Source organism: Molothrus ater, chromosome 3 (assembly GCF_012460135.2).
Source record: "Molothrus ater isolate BHLD 08-10-18 breed brown headed cowbird chromosome 3, BPBGC_Mater_1.1, whole genome shotgun sequence".
Classification (NCBI taxonomy): domain Eukaryota; kingdom Metazoa; phylum Chordata; class Aves; order Passeriformes; family Icteridae; genus Molothrus; species Molothrus ater.
Window position 1 is genome coordinate 65,382,175 of NC_050480.2, and position 27,918 is coordinate 65,410,092.

General features: G+C 39.4%; 1 protein-coding gene across 1 annotated transcript in view; it reads right to left on the reverse strand.

Moving 5' to 3' along the window:
- Positions 1 to 27,918, reverse strand: part of NT5DC1 (5'-nucleotidase domain containing 1) — a 125,787-nt gene that overhangs the window by 2,950 nt on the left and 94,919 nt on the right. The window contains exons 9-11 of the mRNA XM_036380921.2: positions 15,323 to 15,441; positions 14,389 to 14,547; positions 8,216 to 8,384 (exon numbers count right to left, since the gene is read on the reverse strand). Of these exons, the coding sequence (XP_036236814.1) occupies positions 8,216 to 8,384; positions 14,389 to 14,547; positions 15,323 to 15,441 (447 nt within the window). The remainder of the gene's footprint in view (positions 1 to 8,215; positions 8,385 to 14,388; positions 14,548 to 15,322; positions 15,442 to 27,918) is intronic.

Sequence of the window (27,918 nt, forward strand, 5' to 3'; positions counted from 1 at the left end):
TCCATATCCATGCATTTATATCACAGTTAAAACATCCCACTGTCACGTGTGCTGTGCATTTGGTATAGGCCAGCTAAATCAATGCCACAAGCTTCTATCAGAGGAAGACTTGGAGTTCCACCCACAAGCAAGAAAGAGAAACCACAAGAAGAAGGGAAAATGTAATATTCTCAATGAGTGATCAGGAAAGTATTTGAGCAACTGGATGGAAGACAATTTTAATTTAATCCAGACACAGGCCTGCTTGATAAACTTACTACTCTAATTTTTTAAAATTTCCTTGAACAAACCAATAGATTAAACAAATGAAATCTTAACTAAGCACTTTAGGTGGATGTCATTGTTTTTCAATTAAAAACACAGTCCAAGACTGAAACAGATTTCTTCCAAAATACACAGCAGAAATGTCAGGAATAATTTTTCAGTATTGACCAACAAAAGCAAAGCCAACATTTTTTCATCATGACACCACAGCAGCATCCCTGGGATGAGTGAGAAGCTCTACAGAAAGCAGAACTCCCCCTCCCACCCTGAGATCTGCTCCCTGCCAGTGAGCAGGGCTGGCGCCAGATGCTGCAGAAGCCTCCTAGTAAACAGCAGGGTTGTGTTCTTAAGTGAATCCAAATATATCCTCCTGATTATCGCCATGGAAAAGGCACGAGGAAGAGAACTAAAACCTTGTTAGTGATACCCAAGTTTGAAAACAATCTTTAAACTGCTTAATTGTGTCAAAGTTCAGAAAATACCGTCAGAGCTCTATCTTACATCTCATCATCTGGGTGAGGTAATTATAGGGGCAGAGGGCAAACCATCAGCTAGTATAAATTTTTTCCTCTTACAGGATTTTCCATAATTAACGCTGGCTTAGAAGCTTTATAATGAATCTTTCATTGTATTTCAAAGTCACTAATGAGAGAAAATATTAATTTCTTAATGATAAGAACTTCTAATAATTATTTCTTAGCAATGGAGTAAGCATAATTCCTGCAGGGGAACTCACCAGTTTGGCTGTGCCTTTGGGTGACCTGGCTTTCCAGTCTGTGGGTAACCTGTAACAGGTGTTGCTTTTTCTTAAATGCTAAATGTTTTTTATCTCCTGACCCATCTCTATTTTGTAACAGTCAAAGCAGCACTTGCACTAATAGCTCAGGATGTGAGACAGCATACTAAAGGCAAAAAGAAAAAATCCCAAGGCCACAAGAAGATTTATCTGATAGCAGTTATTTTTAGAAAAACTCCTACGGTCGATTTTCCTAAACTGGAGGTCAGATGTTTGCTGTACTAAAGTAAAGCTCCCAAAAGAGAGAAGTCAGCATGAGAAAAGCATTCTTTCTCTCAATTACATGAATGTCAGTGCTGCTGTCTGCATACTCTATAACTCAGAAGTTGGAGAGGAGGGACTATCTGGGTGGTGTTGTATGGAAAGGGGTGACTCCTCAATATAGGTTTGCTCCACAGCAGGAGAAAGCTTCTGAGTTTGGATACAGTTGGTGATATGAGCCAGTGCAGTTTACTCCAGGCAATGTAGGAATAAAGACTAAAACTATTCTCAGTCATGTAGGAATAAAGACTAAAACTATTCTCAGTCAAAGTGCAGGTTTGCTGTTTTACTTGCACAAAAGCTTTTGCCAACACAGGTGTATCGGTTGGAGATCATGCCTGTGGCACTGCCAGCAGACATCTGTGGCCTGAGCTTGGCCTGAGCCAGAGCTTCAGTGCCACTGAGGTTTGTCACTGGTTACTTTTTTGTGGTATCTAACACAGTGCCATTGGAGAAAACCCAAGTGGCAAACTGCAGGGATATGTGCAGCAGCAGCTTTACTACCGGTTTTGCAGATGGACAAGTGCCTGGGGAAATGGAATGACTGTCCCATCGTGGCTGCTGAGATTGCTTGTGGTGTGCAATTTTACTGTAATTATCTTGGGAATAACAAGTCACATTACTTTGGGTCTACCCTATGGCCAAGGGACCGCTGACCCCTTCCTGAGCAAAACAGCTGTGCACAAGGCGTGCACTGACTCGCAGCTGAGCCTGATAAGGGTCTGCAGTGAAGGAAAGCCTTAGAAATTCCTTTGCTCTTTTGGGCTTTCATGAGAAAACTCATTATTTCTATGTGAGGGAAATGTTTCTCGTTTTTGTTTTTGTTTAAGCGGTGGTTTTTGAAAGTCTTGTAAGAAAATAGACACGTGTGGTTCTTTGCTTGATCTGGAAATGATCAGAAGAAAATATTGGACTATGATATTTTTAGATATCTAGGTGAAGACTTTAACTAAAAAAAAATCTTGAGAGAATGCCAAGATCCTACTAGGATGTGTTAGCCTTTCAGGGATCTGTTAATTAATTTCTTGTGTGTGAATGACTCATTCTGGATCTTGGAGCAGGAGGAAGGGCTTCTGAGGTAGGTTCAAGAAGTTAGCCTGGAAACAAGCAATTTTTTGAGCTGACAGGAATTTCTGGTTGATTAATAAAAAACAAAAAAGAGCTACATTTTGAGACTGTGAAGGAGCTACATTAAGATAAATGTGGAGATGATACACCCTTTACTTTCATTTTGAGATAAACTCACCAAGAGCAACCTTCCTCTCCAAACTCATGAGATGGGTTAATCTCATCATGTTCCCCTCTCTTGTAAAAAAAACGTTTTCTTTCCCTTTCCCTGATTTTTTTTTCCTAGAGGGGTGACAAACATTGTTTACCTCAAAATAAAAATCCGCACACAAACGCACATGAAGTCAAGGCCTACATAGTTTTTTGAGCATGTGTGACCATCTTAATCTAGAAGGAATATCTTACATACCAGTCCAGAGTACATAAATGTCCTTCCAGCAATGTTTTTGTTTTTTAACATGTGAGGTTGCAGGTTATGTTCAATTTCAACCTGGTCAGACAAGTATTTTCAATATTTGGTGATTTATCTATTTCCACTAGTTTTCACACTCAAAAATTATCAACACTTTGTATTACAACCAGGGTTTATAAAGTGTCAGTCTAAACCCACCCGATAAGCCTGTGATCCGGTCAAAACCCAATTACAGCTTTAGTTACAGCCTGCAAATGAAATTATGCTGCCTGAGTTGAAGGATAACTTTAAAGCAGGAATGACTGAGTGGTTCCCCCTTTCTTAATGAGTTGCTCATGAGTTCTCCCTTTAATCTTTTCAAGGTGGCTGTACTTTGACATCTCATAGAGCAGAATAACGATGGCAGGAACATTTCTGTCAGCTATTGGCTAGGAAGTAATCTTTTGGGTTCTGCATGATTTGACACGGTCTTCAGGGGCACAAGTCAATACACCTTTCTGGAGGAGGAAGGAAAGCCTGATCAAACCGTAATACACTGAATACTGTCCTTTCTACACTGAAAATCACTATCAAGTGGTCCAATCCTGTGGTAAAGATGAGGTCTCAGACCATTTGGGAAGTAGCTAGGTCCCAAGGACTTTTTATAAACTAGTCCTGAGTTATTGAACAATAATTTTTTATGATTAAAATGCTGTTTATTTCAGCTGAAAAAAATAGATGCCTTATATTTGTTGGTTGCGTTGGGCACGTTTTTTCTTCTTACTTCTAAAAGGAGAACATTGAAACTAGTTTCCTGGAACAGATGAATCAGATTTACATTATCTGATGTATTTCAACTGACACATAGATCAAGATGCTGTTTATACACTCAGAACACATATCTTCTCTCTATTCAGTTATCTTTATTATCTGTTGTTTTTTTTTTTCCTTGTATGAAACCTGAGGGCCACAAAAGCTCGGAAATGTTACTGTTGTGTATTTACACCAATTTTCCACCCAGTGTAAGAGTACTTTTTTTGCATAAAACTTTAATTATAAAAATGACCTCTTTGGCCTTGTAGCAGCAACTATTATTTGTAACAGCAAATTCCCAAAGCAGTTTAAATCCTCAAGCATTTTGATAAACTTAGTGTCTAGATGCTATTGTATAGATACAGTCTTACATGGAAGTTGTCAAGCAAAAGCACAATTGTAAGATAAGGCATTAAATATGAAAGGTTACTGCTAACTAGCAATGCATAATATAGATAGTTCTATGTGTTTAAGGGAATTATATATTATTGTATCATTTGAATAAGAGCACAGTTATCAGTCTACTTACAGCAAGGACTACTGTAATTTAATTCTAAATTGAGTTGGATTTTACTTTAGGTGATGTAATGTCAATGAAAAAGCATAGAACTAAGGTGCAAAAACATGAGGGATTTTTTTTTTTTTGTTTCACTTCAGCAACAATTGCAAATGTTGCTGTTCAGGATACAGAAATCAGTATATGGCTGATTAGTGTAGTATATGGCTGATCAGTGATTAGTATGTCACAAGATTAGCGAAATTCATGTCTTCCATGATAACAGTTGATTCCTCCAGGGCATTCACATTTAAAATACATGTGGAGGATGGTGTGTGAAGTTTGCAATTTGTAGTTGATCTCTGCTGGCAGACCCGTGTATCTGCGACCTGCACATTGCCAGTTCTGGAGCCCCAGCCACGGCTGCCTTGAGCTTTCCATTGTGCAGATAATTTGCAGCTCTAAGCAGAAACATGAACTTCTTTGTCATGGTTCACTGGCAATTTTATCATTATATTTATACAGCAAGCAGGCTGACAACTTAAACTCCTGCAGGAAGTGGCAGGGATCTGTAGGCATCTTTAAAGAGACAGCTTTGGTTAATTATTATGGAGATTTTTTTCTCTAGCTCTAGCTAACTGAAATAACAATAAGGCACAAAGATAAACTTATGCAGCCATATGGGCAAACCCTGATATAATTTCATATTGCATGCAAGATTAAAAAAAATGCATTATCCTCATACATGACACAAGCTTGGTTATCAAATCTCTCCAAAGTGTGAAATGAACTCTGTCTCCATAAAACATTTACAATTGTACTAATTCCTCTCTGAAAAGAAATTCTCTTGAGCTGCAACATCACTCAATCTCCTTTTCTTGCTTGCAGTAATTTTTAATCCTGTGACAAACTTCACCATTCAGAGGTTATCAGACAAATTTACAACATTAGGTTAAGAATGATGAAATTAGAAAAGAAGTTATGTTCTCCTTATTACAATTTAGAGGCCACTTTCTTAACCTTTTCTTTACAATGACAAAAAAAAAACAACTTACAAAAATCTCCTCCATAGCTCTAAAACTCCTAATGGAATTTTTTGAAGTGTGGCTTTTATAAAAATACCAAATATAGTGAGATTGAAAGGCAAAGCATTAGGTTGAAATATGCGTATCATATTTTTCAATCAAAGAACTGTTAATCAAAAGACCTGTCAGAAATGGTATCTTTGAAACTGTTGAAATTACTGTTGGAATACCCATATGATGAAGGAAATACAATTATTAACATGGGGATCTGGAAATGTGATCATGCGGTCACAGAGTAGTGGTTGCTGTCCTTGAAGGTAATGTTCAGATTATTCAGGTAGGAAAGATAAGAGTAATTGTCCTCTACTTGGCTCGTACCTAACCTTCTGACGTGGAGAAAGATGACCTGGAAACTGTGGTTTATGCAGAATGTAATTCTTCAGAGAGACCCCTACCCCTTTAATTTCCATGTGGGAGCACTAAAGCAACATTCCCACGGTAATGGATCCCAGTTTGGAAAATCTGTCTTATGATATAATTGTGCTTTAAAAATCTGTAAGGGAGCTGTAAATGAGGAGAGACTCAACGGCAGAAAAGTGGAGAAACAGATGGATTTGTGAGTGAGGCATGTAGAATAGAAGTAGGGACATTGGCTTCTACTATTTTATTAACCATGTACTGTCAATATAACATGTATCTGATTTCTAATCCAAACTGATGGAAGTGCACAGAAGGTATTGTAGAAGGTCTGCTTTGAGGAATTTTAACAATAAATGAAATATACTCTTTCATGCACAAAGAAAATGCCAGTTTCTCTTCAGAGAATCTGAGGAGAGTTCAGATGATGAACAGTGTGCAATTTCAGTAACACCCTCCTTGCCAGAGGCATCTCTGAACTGGTATTGAGTAAGTGTGTTACTAGTATTAAGTAATGCTGAATAGTCTTTGGAATAATCTTTTTCAATGTGTCATGAGAAGTAAACCAAGCTGTTCTTTATGCACAGACACTCATTGCAGCCAAACAAGAATCAGTCTTAAAGCCAGCACTGCAGCCATCTGCCACATTTCACCAAATATTTTTGCAGACCACAAGCCATTGGCATCCTGACTTGTACGTGGCACTTACTACTGCTCACATAGGTGTACAAAAGCCAGGTCAGACATTGTTGATAGAGAAGCCCTTGTGAACCCCCAGCTCACAGGAGGCTGCAGTGCACCTCCAGTGAGGTGGCAGCTTGTGTGGCTGGGTCAGGCTGAGTGAGGTGCTGCCAAGGCTGAGCCAGCCTGAGCTGAGCTCACACAGTCAGCACATTGCTGCCTGGGAGCTGGGCTCATGTGGTCAGCACGGTGGCAGCCTGGCTGCACAACTGGGCTCAGGGGATCTTGAGGAAAGGCCTGAGTTTTTGCAGCTTGGCAGTGGAAAGTCCTCTGCTGGTAATTGAAGCAGATGAATGGGAAAGGAAAAGCTGGAGAGCATCAAACTCACATAACCCATTTCAATCTCTTCTAGCAAATAGCTGTAGCTAAGATATGACTTACAGCTGCAGCCAAAAACTTCAGGGCTTGGCAGGGCAGGGATTCTCACAGCTTGCTGTGACAGGAGTCAGACAAGGTATTCAAGAGGAGTCAGGAATTCCTTAACATCCATAATAATGAACATCTGCTCTTCCAAACAAACAAACAAGAAATACCTCTCTCTGTAACAAAGCAGAGATGTTCTCATACCTTCACTTGAGTCTGCTGTCCAGTGCACAGCTGCCAGTTTAAAACATTATTTCTCCCCTGTCCTTTTGCACTGGGGTTTAACTTTTACAGACATGACTCCCTGCCCCAGCAGTGGTTCAATGCAGTGAGGGACAGCACACGGTGTCCCTCCTCATGGACAAACAGGAGCTTTGCAGGAGTTCCATGGCTGATGGCAGGCAGCTATCCTATCACTAACTGCCCAGATATGCCTTATGGGCTTGCACCCTTTCATCTGTAGCTGGAAAGACTGTCATACATTTGAGGTTGAAAAGCCTTGCTTGTCGTTTAAACTGAGCTGTGGGGTTGGGGGGGGGGGGGGGCGGTGGAGCTGCCTGGGAGGCAAATTTCAGACTGTGGCCGACCATTTTCTCCTGGTCAACACGTCCAAAGCAAGCCACATGCAAGCATGACCCTGGGAAGGGTATTAGATGGGAGTTTTATAGAAATTATCTCTCTGTTGGCGTTTTTTCCTTGGCATGTTTGGGCTTTTGTGTCTTTGGGCTGAAATACATTGCAAAATGGCAAATATGAGAGGCATAAATAAATTGTGGCAGTCTATGATTGTTCTGTTTTGAGATATCCATACAATGTAAGGACATGTGTAAAATATGGTTGTAAAGAAAAGGTCTATCATGTGTCCTGCTGTAGAAGTCATTGCTGGGCAAGCCTGAAATGCTCTCTTGCAACAAACCTTTTATTCCCTGGTCTTCTGCATGAAGCAAGCAAAAGATGCTGAATGGAGGGTTAGTAAAGTAAATGCTTGCTGTGTTCTTCATTCATTTAATAATTAGTTTCTTCCTTTAGGTATGGGTATGGACAAAGTTCAGTGATGCAAAATGATAGATGGAGCACATGGGGGTCCTCATCATCACTTTGTAATCCCAGGAATGTACGGTAGCTGCAAAGTTACAGTAAGCTGATAGGGGAAGTGTAACAAGCCAGATCTGTGAGAAACATTTTTGTAAGTATAACACTCCCAAGTAACTTTGCATGTTGTTTGTTTCGAATCTATCTCACCACTGAAAGTAGAAACAGCAAATCACAGTGGGGAAGTAGGGACCAGATTCAGGGACTAATCTACAGTCCGGTAAATGTTGCAACCTGTCTCTAACAGTGAATCAATTAAACAGCTCCTATTTGCAGACACAAACAAAACCCCTGGTGTATCAGGCAACAATTAAAAGCTCAAACATCCAGGTAATCAATGGTCACTAGTGCTAAGTGTTGCATCATATGAACAGAGTATTTTGAATGTATTTTAGATACATGCAATCTCAAAACCAGGTCTACAGCACTACAAACTTACTATGAATACTGCATGTTCATTAGAAAAAAGCCCCAAACATCTTCCTTACCTGCTATTGCTTCCAGACTAGGGATTGCAATAGTGCTGTAAGTGCTAATACATTTACAGGACCACGTGTGAACTAAGGTCTCCTCTGCATTTTCCAGGCCTGGTAATCTGTCCACGAAGAAAGAGCCCCACTGTTTAGATACAAAGTAAGGAACTTTGAGCTGATCTCCCTGAAAGAAAAATAAATAAATACATAAGCTTAAAAAAATAAATCTTTATTTATCCACAAGCATTAGTTTAGGGAACTCTAGTGTTTTTCTGATTGCCTGGGAAGCCTATAATGTATCTCAGGAGCAATGTGGCTTTAAAATATAAAGTCAACAACAATACAATAAGAATCTTCTTCCCATAAGTCCCCAAGTTCCTGTTTATACAATTTATAGATTCCCTAGGACATAAAAAGTTAACTGTAAATAGTTTTTAAACCTTTTAAGTAAACCCCTTTTATTTTCCCTGTTTTTCTCTTTATGATAGTGTGAATTGCTTGCTGTCCTTCTCTGCTGGAGAGGCTGTGTTACAGCTGGGATCTCCTCCTGGGGGAAAAGGAGCTTCCTCATGCTGGGTGGAGTAACTGCAAAGAATGCATCATGCCACCTGTGTTATCTATTTCTGAGCTGAGGAATGAGTAAAAACAGAGCCACAGAATCCATGGAGAGACAGTCAGTTGCCTAGAAAATTGTGGAATACGAATTTTTTAAATGTATATTTTCAGACAACAACATCTGTTTAAAAAAAAAACATTAAAGCAGCATTGGAAAAACTTTTTACAAGTTCATCTTGAAACCTGCTATATACTGTCATGAGCAATCAGAATAAAATGCCAGGACACATCTACAGAAAGATGAAAAAACGGGAAACAAAACTACACTATAGAAAATCTGTTAAAGTAATTTGTGTGCAAAGTAACATTCAGACTTGCAGAACAGATACAGCAGTTTGTGCCTCCAGGTTTGTGAACTTTTGTACTTTATTCTCCATTTAACCTCTCTCTTAACAGTTTTGAGAATCTGCTGGAGTCATTTGTGTTTATGACGGAGGCCTGTATCTTTTGATCACAAGGAAGTGGTTGAGGCAACCAAACAGACCACATCAGTAAACACAGAGCCACACTTCCATCAGTCTGTGCTACAGTTTATCCTCTGAGTTTAAATGGGGGTAAGTACTGATTTCAACAAAAGTAGATATTAATTTCTGTATTCTGAGGTAAATAAATTGGAAAAAAACCTCCCATATTTTGTTTCAAAATAAGCATTTAGCTGAAGTCCTGGGCTTTTTTGTTTGTTTTTTAATGCCTTGCACAAAGGGACAGCATGTTACTTTCTTTTTTCCTTCACTAAACCTTATCTTTCTATGCCAATCCCAGGACTTTACATCAGTTATAATTAAGTTAAATGCTCTGATGAATTAAAATCTGTTTGCCAGCTGGATGACACATGCAGAAGACTCTTAAGGCTATTACAGCTGTTCAGGTGATTAATCAAAACAACAACGCCACTACTGGCCCACATAAGCATTTGTACAAAAGACAGGGTCCTGTTTATTGATAAGATAAAAGAAGTGAGGGTTCTGCTTTCTGAAGTGGATGGTTAGTTCAGTAGACAATTAAAAATGTAACCGAGGAAATGAACTGATTTTTACAGAAGTTTGATTCTAGAGTGGGATTTTCTTCCTTATTAAGGAGGAGAGAGTTAAATTTTGGATTTACAAGCCAAGCCCTTGGTGAAATCAAACCCGGTTAGATATGAGACTTGTCATCACCTAGTGCAGAGATCCCATCATTCTGCTGCTGGCTTATCTACACATGACAGGGCTGGTCTGGTAGGCTAAATCTTGATTTAAAATTTGTAAAGAGCACTCAAAACTTTGACCACATCCCTAGGAGCATCTGACATTGCTTCCCCTTCCATCCCTAACTGATGCCCTGAAAATGTCCTTATCTCACCTGCAGCACACATCAGAGCCTGCAATGAAGGACAGACCACACATCATGAATCTGTACATCTGTGAAATGAGGCAAAAGGCTCCTCTCACTGTGGCTGCTCACATGCCTGGAGGCACATGCCCAGCAGCAGGGCTGATGAGCTCTGAAAGATGCATCAGCCACTCCTGCAGTCCCCAAACACAGAATTTGCTCTCACAGCAGGACAGCAGATCCTGGAAAGTGCTGGGCAATCCCTCTTTCTCATGCAAATCCCCCAGGCATATGGATTTGCTCTCAGGCATATTGGTCAGACAGCAGCAGGTCAGATGTTGATTGTGCCAGTTGAGGGTACAAAGCCTTGAAGAAAACATCTACACTTCAGGGAAATAGGGATGGTACCAGAAATTCCCAAGTTCCAGGGCCTTCCACAAAATCAAAACACCTGAAGTACGTGCTACCATCTTTGCTTTGCTAACTCTAGACAAATAGGGCCTGTTAAAAGAATCGACAGAATCTGTTAATAGGATCCTTGGGTAACACTGATTAGTTGGCTTACAAATGACCTTTCCAAAATACTAATTAGCAGGGAGCCAAGCTCTGAAGGTTTTCTACATTTGGTAAAGGGATGAAAGAATGAAAGATGTAAAGGAGAGAGGAGTGGAAGACCAAGCCAATAGTATTTTTAAGAGCTTTATTTAGATGCAGATTTGCCATCTATGCCATAGCAAGCACAGAGCCTGAGGAATACTTTACTGCCTCCAGTATGAGTGATGGTACTGATGATTGTATGCTCTGTCCTGAGGTAATAACACTCCACTGACTCTTGATGCCAGAAAAAAATCAATGCTCAAAACACTGTTTTTCTGGTGTAATAGTATTTGAGATGTTTCTGTCAGCACAACTGTGCTGACCACAACAATGGGATGTCCCTGAATCACACAAATGGACAAACCAGCCACTGGTGTGAATTCTGTTGCACAGAACCTGCCCTCCTACACATCATGCAAATATGAAACATTTCACACATGAATATTGTAGCTAAACTACAACAGGGATCACTATTAGCAAATTTAAAATAAAATGTGCTGCACTTCAGGGTGTTGCCCTAGGAATATGGCTTTAACACATCAGGCTTCACAACAACACCTCAGGTTGTTCCAGGAAGTACCGTTAGATTTGTGCCAAAGATAAACAGGAATAAAGAGACAAACAGAGCCAAAAGGCATAAAGGAAATAGCCTTGTCTATGGTCACACCAAGGGAGTTAATGGAAATACAGGGATTACAGACCTGACTTTTACAACAAACCAGTCACCAGTCAGTATTGTAAAAATTAAGTTTTCTCTTCTAACTACAAAATTATCATGTATATCCACCAATTAATTATTTAATTTCTGCTCTGTTCATTCATATAAGCCATTCATTTACACACTGACAGCTCCTCTGTAATAATTTTCCTCGAAATCCTGGGACAAATTCCAGCTTTCCTTTTGAGTTTTCATTGATGGAACTGATCACACATTTAAAGAACAGAATGCAAAACCAAAGCCTCCAGCCAAACAAACAAACCCCCAATTCTAGGAGAGAGGCAAATCCTGTTTCAATAAAATGCCTTGTATTTTTATTCACCCTGCATGTTGCAATTTACTTAGAAGCCAAGTAACTGCATAAATAGTTTTTAGTTTGCTATTCTCTTGCTTATTTGGTTATGACTCACATACTTAAAAGAACTGCAGTTGTTACCATAATTTCACAGTTATGTGTATCTGCCTTATATCATGCATTTAATTGAAGGGAAAAGACAAAAACTGCAAATGAAAATGGAAATCACAAGTCTCCCACTTGGTGTGTGAGGAGGTTGTTTTCTTCCACTCTCACTGTTAGTGATGAAATACCAGTCAAACAACTAAAACCAGATTTTTGTCATTTCTTTCTGAAAGATGCAATTGTCAATTAAAGTAATACTTTCTTACTTTAATAGTATTTTGTAAAGAGTGATAGCATTGAGAGTTGTACTATGTATTAAGTTTTCAGTCCCTCTCTGCACACACAGCATGGCATGGAAAATCTACTGTACTACTGTATTTTATTGCCAATGAATGCTAAGGCTGATTAACCAGATGAAATCTAATCTGTGACTAACTTTCCAGAAACACCTGACTTTGTACAATCCTTTGAATTGGCTTTTCTCCCTTCTTAACCAAAGGGTTAATGGGAGAAGTTGCTTGGGGAAATGAAAATAAAACTCTCATAGGTTTGTGAAGGGAGTCCCTTTGAACTAGTCCTGTTAAGTTAGTGGTGCCCAGTCAACTGCAGAGATATGGATGTGACCTGTTGTTCAGACTCCAGTGAGCAGCCTGGTAATGAAATAACACCACTGACCTGCCACGGCCCCCCTGGTTCAGGTTCCTTTAATCAACGCAATTCATTTCTCCCTTGCTTGCTCGCTGTCACTGGTAGCAGATGTAAACGGAACAGGGGCTGTGTGTGGCAGGGGTGGTGTCTCCCTGAGATACTGCAATCTCTTGTCAAGAGTGCTACAGTGTCAGTGAAACGTCAAGCACCTGCCTAAAAGTCTCAATTTGCTGCTTGACAACTGCTGCGATAGAGAAGACGGATCTTGTGAGGAGAGATGTCGCAACAAGGGAAAACCGAATCATCATTGTGGGCTCAGAAATAAACCAATCCATTACTCTTTGTACTTCCAGGAAAAGAACCACCTTCTGTCTCTCTGTTTAAAAATGTGTGCTTCAAAAGCATATATTGAACATGCTTAAGAAACCGTGTTGAACAAATCCCCCAAACTTTAAATTTTATGCAGCAATGCAGCAGAGTCTCCAGTTAGAGAATGAACAAATTTATGGAGGATTTGAGTTATTTTTAAAGCATTAATTATTTAAATCAAATTGTATTAACCTGTATGTGTTACTAGCTCTTCCTCCCCCACCTCCCCTTCCTACTGAGAAATACATTCTCTTGATAGGATATTGAATTTTTTTTGACTTCATTTTTGTTTATATACAACCCAGGAAAAGGCCTAAACATTAATGATTACATTTCCTTATTTCAGTGACTGAAATGTCTTTGTCTGACTACAGTTTGGAAATCAGGTAGTGGGGGAAAATATGAGATATGTCTATTAAAAAAATAAGATAAAGATATCACATCTATATTGTTTTAGTCCTGTTGAAGAGACCCTTTTCTACATTAAAACCAGGAGCTTTTATAACACTTGGATTAAAAACACACCAAGTATAAATGCACCTCCCAGATCTTTTCTATTGGTAAGTCAACTTTTAATCACAAAGAGTAATTATTTTAAAAGAAAAATAAAGTTTAGTGCGTTACAAAGAAAAGTGTGAAAAGCATCTGTATTTTTCTGCAGTTAGAAGAAAATGACCTATTTATTTAGTAGCATATGAAATGAGGAGACACTCCAAATGGAGAGTGAAGCCTTGCTGTAGTTCCTACCTACATGGGACATGCTGGAGGTACAGTGCTGCCTCATCACCCATCTCAGTGCTGTTTTCTACCTACTTTGCTCTTTGGGAGCAGAGGAAAGGATAAACCATAGTAACCTTCCACCTTCTGTGGGAAAATTAAAGGGTGACAGCAGTGCTAAGGCCCTGCTTCCCAGCAGTGATCAACCTGAAAATCATATTATTTATCTGAGGTAACTATCAGTAAGTCTTCACTGGGCTGGATTTTGAAGCCACCCCTCTTATCTGACAACAGCTGTCACCAAAATAACAACCTGTGAGGGAAGCAGCAAATTAAAAGTTATTTGTATATAAGGAAAGCACAAGCAAACCATATTTCACATAGACAGAAAGCAACCTTCAAAACAATGTAATAAAAATTCCTCTGTGTTTACAGTTGGCCACAACACACAGGGAAACGCCATGAACTCAGCAGAGTTCAGGCACTGGACTTGTGATAACTAGGCTTGGAATTTTTCCTTTTGGGATGGAGGGATCTTGTTACTAAAAAGGTTCTTGCTAAGGGAGAGCACACACAGCCCCTTTTCTGAGATCCATGGTTTAGCTCCAGGTAGAGGTGCCTTGTCACCCATGCATTGCTGAGCTGGGACAGAACAGCATCCTCCTGGTAAGACAAGAAGGACACATCTGTGGGGGATGCTGATGCTGCCAGCACCATGGTAAGACAAGCAGGTTGATTCCTAGTGCAGGTGACATGAGGCTTTTTTGTAATTTACTTTATTCTGTTCCAGGAAACATCTGCAGGAACCCTTACCTCATATTTTCCTTTCTTCTCCAATGGCTCAGATTCAGCCTTTGCAGGCACTATACCTTTGTCCCCTAGAAGCTCCTCTAAGATGAAGACAGTTTCCCAGTTGCTATAGTGACGAGCTGGGAAAATATCTGAGTGCATACTGTCACCAAAATAAACAACCTGTGAGGGAAGAAGCAAATTAGAAGTTCATTGTATATGAGGAAAACACAAGCAAACTGTATTTCACAGAGAGAGAAAAAGAGCCTTCAAGTGACCTAATAAAAATTCCTCCATGTTTACACTTGGTCAAGACATGCAGAGATCCTATTAATGTCAAGTTTGGGGCTTTATCTTCAACCAGCTCCATAAGGGAAAGGCTGGCCCCACACACCCTCCTTGCTCTCACTCTCCAGGGGCATTGGAAAAGGAAGCCTAACTGGGACCAGCAAAAGGAAGTGTGAGTTTTTTGGTTGACAGAAATAGCCTGACGGGAAGCCATAGAAAGATTACCAAAAAATACACTGAATTGGAACAAGTTTTAGACTACACTGGAAACAAGAAAGAACATTCTTCTTGGTGACTCAAAACTCTTCTGTGTCCAGGGAGGAATTTATTCATTATGAAAAATGTTGTTACACCATCTTTAGTGGCATTTTCACCTATCCAGACCTGTACTTAACGTACTCCTCATTTTTACTGATGCTGTCTTTTAATCTTTATGATCTATTTCCTCAGGGGTATTTCCTGATTACAACCTGATTCTTCCCAAAGCTGCTGAAATGTTTACCCTGCATACAGAAAGTTTACATATTCTACCGATAAGAAGACAAATATGCTACTTGCAGTTCTGGGCTGCAGAACCAATCACATCAATAACTATAGTGAAAGTTTGTCTGGTGAATTCTTGAGTGAAACAGGGTATTTTCAGAAAGATTTACTCTCACTTGTAACATACCTTGGGATCCAACTTGCCAGTCATCTTCTTCAGGAGATCATAAAGCTGGATAGCATTACCTTGGGAATACCAACCAGGCTTGTCCAGTGACAGCAGAGCCTCCTGCTCCTCATCATTTTCTGAAATCACCAAGCCAAATTGCATGCTGTTAGTGAGACCAGCCCATCCTCCTGTACTTGTGAGATGTGTGAGAAGCTGCCTGTGCACAGCTGGTCTATTTTGACATTAAACCAGCTCAGTGTCTGGCTGGAGTTCTGGTACTGACTGTGGATTCAGTCAAGGTGTTTGGTAGCTGGGGGCAGGCAGACATTTGTGAGAAAAGAAGAAGCTGAGCCTTGTGTGCACTGACTACAGAAGAAGACCTAAGGACTTAAATTCATGGACTTTGCCACCCAAACACTGCAGCAGCGAAGGCAGGAGGCCACACAGACCACACTGATGGAGCTGCCACAGATGAAGGTGAAACCATGAGATAAAACAAACTGTAAGAGACAGCATGTACCTTGCCATGCATAAAAATGACCCACAGTTTTTAAGCACTGACATACACCCAACAAAACAGACTGAAGTAGCTCCTAAGGGCATTCACCAGCCTTAGATCAGCACAAACAATGAGCAGTTCCAGTTATCATACAGTTTTGAAGAAATGATGAGTGGGCAAATGATGAGCGTACAACAACCCCAATGTTGCTGATGGTGGTATAACCCAAATTGACATGTACCCACTCTGGCAGTGTCAGCAAATTAGACAATTCAGTAGAAACTGAAACTCCCTGCTCATCACCCAGCTCTGCCATAGGCTTTGTCTCTGGCTGGTTTCAAAGCATGGATCTGTCCCAGTGTCCACGTAACCTTGTTGCTTTTTCAAATCCCTGTGTTATTGCCAGATGAACTTTAGCTTCTTGCTGGAGCCAAAATAGCAGTCTCAATGAACTGATAACCTACAATTTCATCAGAAGTATTAATATGAATGTCTTTTGTCTATTGAACTGGTGAAACAAAAGGTTGATTTTGCTATTTAGTCTCAACCATGTCTTAATTTTATGCTAGAGACAGAAGAGTTAGAAACCAATACAGTACTTAGATCTGACTTAGGTGTAACATCAGAACTTCAGTTTTTCTCTTGCTTTAGAGAATTTTTCAAAGCACTTAAAATGTGTTAGGAATAAGAGGAAAAGAGCAACTTCCACTTGGTTAGAGACTGCTGAAAGCTGAAATGCAAATTTTGGAGAACAGTGAAATGCTAAGACAGCTTTATGTTTTAAGAGCACTGAAGATGTACATGGAGAAATAAATTGATCTTTGAAAGAAATTAAAAAATAAACAAAAAGAGGGAAATGGGTATGTGGAGAGAGGAATGAATCCATTCTTTAATATTATGAATGTACAAATTTGAAGAAATTGAGACAAAATGATTCTATATTAAGGCTGTTTTATAAACTAGGAAAAAACAAGGAAATTCAAGTTGACATTAACAATTCATGTAGAACTTGTGTGGAAATTTTTTCCTTTGTTCTTCTTTAGGAATGTAACACTAATTACAATAACAATAAATATGATAGCATCCGTTAAAAAAATCTTAATTTCCTGACTATTAAAACCTTTGATCAAACAACTTCTGAACAAACAGAAGTTGTCATAACAGTAAATTTATTTTAAATTCCTGGTATTTTTAGACATATTTGGATGGTTGGCTGAACAAGTAGACACAATCTTCAAATGACATGGACATAGAAAAAGAAACTTATGAAAACAACTCTTTTGAGATGTTATAAAGTTTTTTGAAATTTTTGAAGATTTGTATAGCTATCATTGCCTTTCCATTTCAGTTAATCAGGAACATAATGGAGAAAATTTAAGCTTTTATGAAGTATTTTCTGAATAATGACATTGTATTTGCAAACAGAAGCCCTATGTATTACAGCAGTTTCAGAAGGCTCCAGTAAAAAGCAAAATCCTACTTGCTACCTCTAGCAATGGAATGGCATGAGGGGAAGTCCTGGCTGCAAAAATTCACTCTAATTACAAGGCAGAAGACCTCTTGCTCAGTGAGAGCTATTACTGTCACCCCTAGCAATGGGATTCATCTCATTTAACTCAAGGCATTTGGAATTTAGGCTTCTAATGCACAGTAACAATCTGAACTAGTTGGCCAGGAACCTGTGGTAGGCAAAAGACGGTGCACCAAGAATTTTCTGGGGTGCCAGCTCTGGACAAGGAAAGGATTTAGTTAAGTGAGAAACTTTGCTTTTAGGCAATGAAATAAAGGGAAATTAATTTCCCCTTTAGAAGGAGGCAGGAAACAGCACTGAGATGTCTAGTTCATTATGGGAACACTTTGATTTTGGAAGGAACTTCATAAATTTGAGGAATTAGGAAAGGTCCTTTAAATTATCTGAGTTGTAGGGTCATAGGGATAACAACTCTGAATGGATAAATCTTGTCTTGAACCATCTCATATTGCTGCTTGTGCTCACACATTGAGGGGTGACTCTGTCCATTTTATTACTCTAATCTGAAGTGGAAGGAAATGAATGGTGTTTCAGTTGTGATAAGTCATTAACAAAAAGTTTCTAATTCACTTACATTTCTCCACTAGCAAAATAGAGCTAAGAAAATTATTCTTCAGCACCACCTTTCAAGGCTTTTTGTAGAAGTTCTGCCATGTAAAAAATTAATACACAACTTAAAAACCCATGAATGACACCAATGGCTCTGGCCTTGTAACCTTTGGAGGGTAGCAACATGACAGCACTACAGAAGTCTGCAAATTTCCTGCAAAAATGTTGCTTAAATGTTTATGGTAGTTCCTAATATATGTTGGATATTCCAAGCTGAATACTGGCTACACTCAGTCAAGAAGAAAACTGCTGCTGACCTGCTTTCCACTTTGCTGTTATTGATTCTTCAAAGTTCATTCAAAGGTCAGAAATGCTATAAATATTCTTTCAGCAGGAAGAAGCATACATAAGTGGGGATGTTTTAGGTCTTATAAGCTAGGAGGAAAAGGAGATGCCCTGACAATTTCAAACAGACTGGATAACCAAAAAGAATTTCTCTGATGATTTAGATAGAGTGATCTGCTTCCTTCTGAAGTCTCATACAACACTGCAAACCAGATTCCTGGCTGTAGACTGAAAATGTGCCACATCAAGAAATGTAAAGGTACTAAGCAAGTAAAATTAAAATAATTAAACCCAGAAAATCGTTCTGTTAAAACACTTGCCCAAACCTAACTGTGATTCAGAGCAGTCTTCCTGAAGGGAAGTTACTGTTCCTTTTTAAAAACAAACGAAAGCTTGACTCATGCTGGGGCAATATTAACATTGCTGGGATGGCAATTTCCATATAGCTTTGTCTAACAGCTGGGAAATGGCTTCTGATTCAGAAATATACTTTCATCACCAATAAAAGATAAGTTTTTTTCAGATAAACCAATTCACTGACAAGACTCAATATCCTTTTTCTTGTGAGAATTTTCTTGCCTACCTCTAAATGTGCATTGCAGCTTTAAAGCATGGCCTGAGGAACATCTGGTTTCATTCTGAATGATTATGCAAAAAGTAATCAGTGAAGCTTATTCTCATTTAAATGACAACTGATGGTAATTTACTTTGGCAAAGAGTCACTTTTTGGGAAAGACTTTGCACAGCTTGCTTAGTGCCATCTGCTCTGTGTCCTCTTATGGGTTATACCTGCTGAGATGGAAAGGCTCTGAACCCGGGGATCTATCCCCAGCCTGACTGGTGTTTACACTGTTAGACCCCAGGCCATGGGACAGGCTTGGTTGGGAAGCATGAAGTTAAGAGAGAAGCTGAGGTGAGGGCAAATTTATGCTTCAACACTTATTCACCTATACTGAGCCACACCTACACCCCGGGTAATTTTCTTCAGCTCACCACCCCTGAGGAACCACCCCGTGCTGCTCCTCCGGCTGCACACTGGGGCCAGGACCCACCAAAGAGCCTGAGGACAGCTCACATCAACCTGACTGGGCAGACACCAGGGCAAGAAAGCAATTCCAGTGTCCAGAGGTCCTGCCAGCCGAAAGTGTGCTGTACATACAGCTCCACTACATCCCCTCCTTCTGCCTTTCTCTGGACAGCCTTTAATCCCTTTCCACACAGACCTAGTTAGACTGTCTATTAGGGTTATTTTTTTCCCCTTTGAGCTGTGCAGTAGTATGAAAAATGTGTGACAATTATGTAGCTGCTCGTGCCTGTAGCTGCTCCTGCCTCTTCTTGCCCATGGGCAGCTCCAGTGGGCTCTCTCTGCCTGCAGGCATCTCATGCAGACGGGCTCATGTGTTCTGCATGCTGAAGCTCTGCTTACCAGCATGGGGGTTACTGTAAAACAAATCCATTCAATGGTCCACAACTATCACACTGATACGCCTCTCTGCAATTCAAAACAATGCCATTTCAAACCCTGAGGGCATTACTAAAAAAGCTGGGTTATGTTCCAGGCTTGCAAACACAGTCTGATTCTGGAGAGCATTTTGAGCTCACTTAAGAAAGACAAACTCCTTTCCAAAAGGGAAATCAGAGCAGGAAAGTGCATCATTTTACAAGGACAAAGGGACCTGCACAGGTGGGTTTTTCCAGTTGTAAAGGTATAACAAGTTGGGATGACATAAGTTGTAGAGTTTCCCTGTGGGCATGTTCTCCATGAAGAAAGCAAGCACTTACAAGATTCCTGGATGTAAAACTTCATACCCTGTGGGCACCCTTCTGAGGGTATCACCCACCTGTGTATAGACCAATCGACTTTGCTGTGTGGTTTCCATGATTCACTCAGGTATTAGTGTGTGTTTTGCCATCCCTGAATTACTTCTGTGCCCTGGAAGCAGCTGTGAAATCCATCTGCCTGTGCACCAGCACGTGCCTCCCCTGTCTGACTGCAGGGACATGATAAAGAAAAAAATATTCCCTTAACTTGATGTGCTGAAAGGAAAGGTTAAGGCTTCCCAAAGTGACTGGTGATTTCAGCCATCTCCATTCTTGGATGTCCAATCTGTTTTGTTGTGGGGTTTTTTGTTTCCCCCCCATCCCAGAAAAAGCCTGAAGATCACCTCCCCTTCTTGCCTTTGAAACATTCTGCCTTTTTTGAGGTGGCTTGTGGTTGGTGAGATGGAGGCTGAACTAATTAAAGTAAAAATTCAGTTTTGAAAACTGGAACATGATTTTAAAATTGACATAGGCAGTGATACATCTTTCTTTTGCTTAGCAATCCCAACATGAGTGTGTTTGGTCATATGGAGGACTAAATAACAGTACTACTAAAAACTGGCTCTTCTCTCGAAGAACACCACAGATAAAGCTGAGGAAAAAATACAGATACCACCCTGTGGAAAAAAATAAACTATTTCATAATAATTCAAGTACTGTTTATCACATTACCAACAATTGCTTTTCTCAGGAAGGACTTCTGTCCTTCCGCTATTTTGCAAGGCCTAGTAAAACCAAAGTAAAAAATATTTGTACTTTGTGTATTTATATTTGTGCATTTTATATTTGTGTATTCTCAAATTGCCCTGGGCATATATAAAAACCACAGAATCCTCTAAGCACAAATTAAAAAAAAAAAAAATTTTTTAGTTTTACCAAAACCTTTTACAGTTTCATTAAAATCTGCCTTACTGCTTAAATTGTGCCAAGTAACAGGCTACTAGAGATGATATTGAAGTTTTACTTGTTTACAAGAAAATCAGTAGTTCCTTTAGAGACGTCAGCAAGTAAGTTCCTCTGAAATTTTACTTGTTTATAAGAAAATCAGTAGTTCCTTTGGAGAAGAATCAGCAAACAAGTTTCTCCTGAAGGTTTTGATTGCTGTGCTACAAGAACTGAAAATAACAGCTCCCTACAGATTAAGTAATTTGTTTTCAAAACTGTCAAAGCATTAATTTTCTGCCTTCCCAGGAACAGTGTGGCTAACAAAGCCTTTCTGTTTGAAACACTGATACAAGCAAGGCCATCTTTTTTTCTCAGAAAAGAAAAATCCCTTTTTGGAAAATGACTCTCCTACAAGTTCATTTTTAATTGTAGTTCATATGCAAATTTGGCAACAGTTTTCTGTAATTTTATTTAATTGCAATTATAGAAAAGAAAACTTATACTCTGCAAGGGTAAGGTGGACATTATATAATTTCACTTCTTCACTGCACATATTTTGTAAGGGTTTTCTTATTCTCTTGTTTTTTTAAATTGGGATCTTGGAAAGGTACAAAATGGTAGGAAAATAAATAAATTCCCTCTCTAGAGCAGTTTTCTTCTGAATCTCAAGTTTTGTAAAAAGATCCAGAGCCTTATAAATGAGGAACTTCCAATATTCAGAAAAATAACCATGTTAAAATTAGTACTATAGTCTTCCTAGAGATCCCTATATAATCATGGAGAGATACAGGCTTTTCCAGAAAGCATTTCCAATAAAAGTAAATTAGGAAAGGTAGGTAATTGAGGGAAAAAAACCCTGATATAAACATTCCAGGAATATACAGGTCAGTTCAAGCACCTGTCCATAGCTGGTCTTACCAGGGAGTACATGAGGTAGAAGCAGAACACGGAGGGAAACAGAAGAGATGAGATGAGGGCCATCAGACAGTTCTGACCTAACCTGTCACTTCAGAAAAATGTCCCAATTTCTCAATTAAAATCAAAATGAGACACACAAAGCATCTTCTTTACACTGTGCAGCCTTCCAGTTTATCTGAACTGTTTAAGTCTCTCGAGTAATACCTCCTGAAATAAGGCATATTGAAATCTCTTAGATCATACTTTTCCCACTGAAAACTGACACTGAAGTGTAATGGGGAAAAACTCCCTGCCATCATTTACCTTAGACTTTGACTTAAAAAAAAACCAAACACAACACCGGGGACCAAGAAGAGAACAAAAGTTCTTTAATCCTCAGTTACAGAAAAACTAAGAACTTTTATCCCTACATCTTAATACTTCAGGTATAAAATATATATGAAAACTGGAATAGACAATTTGATCCTAAAGAAATGTATCCCTACAAACCGATATAGGGACCCTGATGCAAGGGTCCTTAGCTTTTCATTTTTTCAGATCCCTAAAATATGTTATTTCAAAGGGAATAATGATTGCATAGGAGACATGAGCATGCATTGTTACCACACTGATTTACCTGGAATACACAATAGACTTTTTCATTAACTTTTATATGAAAACTATTTATACAACTAGGTTGATTTATCATTCATAAGTAGATCCATTCTTTTTTCCTCTCTTATTCCTGTCTCAAATCCCCACTTTAATTTTATTGATTTATTCTGTCTGAAGTTCCAGCTCCAAATATTGGCTGCCTCTGAAGGGGGGCAGTTTTATATCAACCTTTAAGGACTAACTTAAGATTTAAGATTTGAAATGCAGAAAAATAATTTGGGAATTAAAAATAAGTAAACAAATAAACCCACACAGCTCTCTGCTTGTTAGTAACTGTACAAGTATAGCTGCAGATAGTGGATAATAAAGCCTTGCTGAGCTTTAGTAATTAAAAATAAGAACCCCACCCAAACCCAGTATTTCTAAGAAAAACTGGATGTCTTAATCTTTTTTTCCCTCTGGAAATAAAAGATAACACCTAAGACTACTGAGAGAGGGGTTGTGGCTTCTGTTGATCCAAGAATTCTTTTTCTCTCATGGTAGCAGAGAAACATTTCATTACACATGTAAAAATCATAATGATATTAAACCCATTTGAATATCCCTGTCAGGGAAGTCACTACCTCAGCATTGCTTCACATATGTGTTAAATAGGGAGTAGCTTTTTAGGTTGTCATAATAGTTGGCATCTCAAGTAACAATCAAAGAAAAAATATTTAATTAGAATACAATAGCATTACATAGTTAAGGACCATTTTCTCCCAGAAAATATAGTAACTGCCACTAATAGTTTAAAATCATAGATATGAAAAAATATGAAACATACCCACAATCACCCTGGGTGGTTTTGTTCAGCAGCAAATACACTTTTTTTCTGATGTATTTTCTGCCTTATATTTTGTTTCCCTGTGCTTTAGAAATCGTTCAAGAGGCACTGAAAGAGGCACCTAACACTCACTTTAGATTCTCCCCTTGGAGTCATATCTCTGTTCATGTATCATTAATGAATCCCAATGGTGATTTTGCAATTTTTTTTTTGCAATAAGGATGATTTTATTACAGTCTCTACTGCATTTTATATTATTACTATTCCTTCTAGATAAAAACATTACAAAAGAAGGTAAGGAGAAGGTGTGAGTATGTGATGGAAGGCTATGGATATGACAACAAATTCACTCTTGAGGTCTGGGGACAATTTCATGGCGCTGTGGATCACAGTCATAAATGAATTCAAAGGAGGGACAAAGAATATGACAGGGTAAGAAAAACTGGCAGAGATTTAAGAAGGTCTGCTAAGGAGCCAGGTGTGTCAGGTGACACCATAATGAAAATCAACACAAAACCTTGTTCCTATATCTGTTGAGATTCAGAACAACTTCGTATTTAATAAACAAAATGAAAAATGTTAGGAAATTAATGTTCTAGCAAACAGGAAGAGTTCTTACATGTGAAACAGTCACTGTTAATCTCAGAACAATGTGACTGGGCTGGAGATGGCAAGTAAAACTGGGAACTATTCCTTTCTGGCAAAGTATATTTAGTTATCCTTTGCAGGGAAGACTAAGGTGAAAAGATTTGTAGTAATGAGTCTTCTGAAGAAGTAAAAGATAAATGATTCCTTAGACACTTCCTAAGGCACACGGAAGACAGGGACGAGAGTCCAGGTAGCCAGCATGGCTTCACCAAGGGAAAATTCTGTCTCACCAGCCTAGTGACTCTGTAATGGAATAACCACAACAGTGGATAAGGGGAAAGCTACAAATGTAATTTATCTGGACTCCTGCAAGGCCTTTGACAGGATTCCCCTGCAATATCCTTCTCTCCTGAGACTTCACTTGGAATACAGCATCCAGCTCTGGGATCTTCAGCACAGGAAGGACACAGACCTACTGGACTGAGTCAGAGGAAGGAGACAAAATTGATCAGGGGGATCGGAGCACCTCTTCTATGAGGAAAGGCTGAGAGAACTGTGATTGTTCAGCCTGGAGAAGAGAAAGCTTTGGGGGTGACCTAACTGGGGCCTTGAAGGGAACTTACAGGAAAGATGGGACAAGAATATTTACAAGGACATGTAGAGACAGGACAATGGGAAATGGGTTTAAATTGAGAGTAGCTTTAGATTAGATATTAGAAAAAAAATCTTTACGGTCAGGGCGGTGATGCAGTGGAACAGGTTTCCTGGGGAAGTTGTGAATGCCCCTTCCCTGGAGGTATTCAAGGCCATGTTGTACGGGGCTTGGAGTAACCTGGTCTACCTGAACGTGTCCATTAGGAGGAAGGTTGGAACTAGATGATCCTCAAGGTCCCCTTCTAACCCAAACCAATCTATGATTACCTTTCCAGTTCCTTATCTGTGCATTTTGTGTGGTTTGCAAAACCACTTGGGCATTTATATGAAAATGTGCTTTATCTTGTTTCTCAGAACCAAGGGCATTGTGCCAGATCTCTCTATGCAGGAATTTCACAGATAAAAATCTCTTGCTACTAGTATTCCAGAAAAAATAATAATCTTGGAGCATTCAACCTTAGTCTGGCAGTATCACAGAGGCACCTAGAATCTGTGGACAGTAATAATATATGAAGTGGTTTCACAGCAGATAAGAATCAAGATAGAATGAACATGTTTGCTAATGAAGAGAAAAAGTCCTGGGGTCGCTAACTCTACCTAACAAAACATGCAGCATACATATTGAAGTTAGGACATCTGGAGCCTAATGTGAATAATAAAGACAGATTGAAGAACAAAGACAGTGAGGAAGAAGATGGTACATCACTTTTGGTTTTGAGCTTTCAGGTTGCAAGAATTAATTCCTTTTGGAACATTAACTATGGAGGACTTAGGCTCACCTAAAGAACGCAGTGTTCCATGATTGCTTACCAGCCAAGGAATGTCCATTTTTGTATTTTCTGACCTATTATTTCCCTGTACTTGGTGGGAGAAGCAGAGCTGCTCCTGAACAAGGTGACTCTCTACACACTTGATATTTACCTCATGTGATAAATCCACATCTGCTGTTTGCTGCAGATCTCTGCCACTTGCCACTTTGTGGTTCCTGGTTGCTTCATAAACATTGGGTAAGCTGCCCTATTAAGAAACTGGGAAATTGAGGCAGAGATCAGCTGTCATATTAAACTGAAGCAGATCTCAGCCCAGGCTTTGATTATGACTCCTCTACATGTTCTCAGCTAATTTCTAGGGCTCTTTTCACTACTTGCTTCCAATAGCAGATCAAAAAAGCAAAATGTGCTTTCTGCAAAAAGCAATTCTAAAGACTAACCTTAATAAAAGCCTGACATTTTGGAGAACACACAAGAGAACTCTAAAGCTCCTTAATCAAAACCAGCACATACAGATTCATGGAAACTATGCTGAAGGGAAGCTTTCTGCATCCATTGCCAGCTCTTGCTTTGCCAGGAATGTACCATACACAATTTTATTTTTGCTTTACTACAAACTGCCTGGATTTAAATTTCCAAATTGGTTCCAAATCAAATCACAAGGTAACTCTTTAGGAGGTTCTTCGTCTACTCATCTATTCTTTTGAATTCTACTGATGAAAAAAATTACACAGAGAAAAAAACTCCTTACTTCTATAATGTATTGTTTATGCACATGTTATATATGTCAAAGAATGTTTTTTGCCCTGCGAAGTCATACTGGTAAGTCCCCCATTTCACAGGTAATTTTTCTTCCTTCCAGGAATTCTGTTTGGATTTTGACATCATTTTAAGTACTAGAACGTGAAATTATTTCTCACAGGTTTGCACTAAATGTTAGTGGACCAGCAAAGTTTACAAATTTTTACTACTGATCCATCCCGTGGGCACCTCATCTTCCATAGGGTCTGTGCCACTTCTGCATGACCTTTGGGTTCCTTGGGGCTCTTGATCAGCACTGCAGGTCTGTAATTAGCAATGAGCACACCTCAGCTGGGATTCAGGTGCAGAAACAGCGTGAAGGCTCTGCAACAGGAAACACAGCTCTGGGTCAGTGTGCAGTGCAGGCACTGCTGTTTAGGGCATGTGCAAAGCCCTCCATGGACCAGGACTGCTGGCCCTTCACTTCCTGCAGTGGGAGGTGGCTGAGGATATATGGTGGACAGCCAGAGCAGTTTCTACACACTGGTTTCTGTATCTATTCCTGGTACTTCATTGTTTCAAAACAGACCTTTGATTTTTGACGTATGGCAGTACCCTTAAAATGTAATTCTGAGTCAATTTTTGTTTCAAGGAACCTGGTGGGTGTCACTGGGGGAGGGTTAATTTTCTTCCAAGTGGCTGGTATGGGGGCCGTGTTTTGGATTTGTGCTGAGCACAGTAACAAAATAAAATATTTTTGTTACTGCTGAGCTTACACAGAGTCAAGGCCTTTTCTGCTTTTAGTACTTCCATGCTGGCAAGGAAAGTTGGAGGTGTCATAGGAGTTTGGGAGGAGACACAGTTGGGACAGGACCCCAACTGACCAAAGGGATATTCCAGACCATTTGACATCATGCCCAGTAGATAAAGTGAGGGGAGGAAGAACAAAGGGAAACACAGAGTGATGGAGTTTGCCTTCTCAAGTCACAGTAACGTGTGATGGGGCATTGCTGTCCTGGGCATGGCTGAACACCTGCCTGCCCATGGGAAGCTGTGAATTGTTTAGTTTTGCCTGAGTGCACAGCTTTTGCTTTAACTTTCAAAAGTTAACTTATTAAACTGCTTAACTTATTAAACTGTCTTTATCTTGACCCATGAGTTTCTGCCTTTTACCTTCTGATTATCTCTCCAATCCTGCTGGTGGGGCAGTGAGTGAGTGGCTTGGCTGCTGGCTGGGGTGAAATCACGACAGTGAGAGGCTTGCAACTCCATACAAAAAAATAGCTTCTTAAAATGATCCATTTCTCTGATACAGATTTGGCAAGTAAAAAAGCCAGGTTTGGAATAAGCTACCAAGGGTGTAACATCCTACTTAGAAACAGCAGTAGAGTCTGGTAATAATCTACATAAATTTATAAGCTTTCCAGAGGGACATTTATTATTCCATGGACAAAATAAAATGTATCTGTTTAACCAAATAATAAAATTGTACAAAACAAATAAAATGAAAAGATGTGTTCTCTTAATGCCAGAACAGCTGCTGAGTTGTGCATGGTTTGACTCCCTAGTGTTCCTTTCAGTCTTTTGAAATTTCAATTTAGTTCTTCCCCCCCAGACATGGACACTCTTGTATGTGCTGGGAAATAGAATGAAGGTGAAAAGACAATCATAACCACAATTTCACCCTTGTAGTCTAGAATTGTGGGTATTGAATCAAATTATCTGTCTAAAAAATTGCTACACACTCTTTAGCATTTCTAAGGAAACATAAACATGAGAACTTGAGGTATTATTTTAGAATGGCTGCTGCTACTGCTGCAACAAACCCGTTGGTGTTATTAGCACCATGGTCTAACCAGCTGAGCTAATCTCAGGGCTAATAAGAGTAGGTTT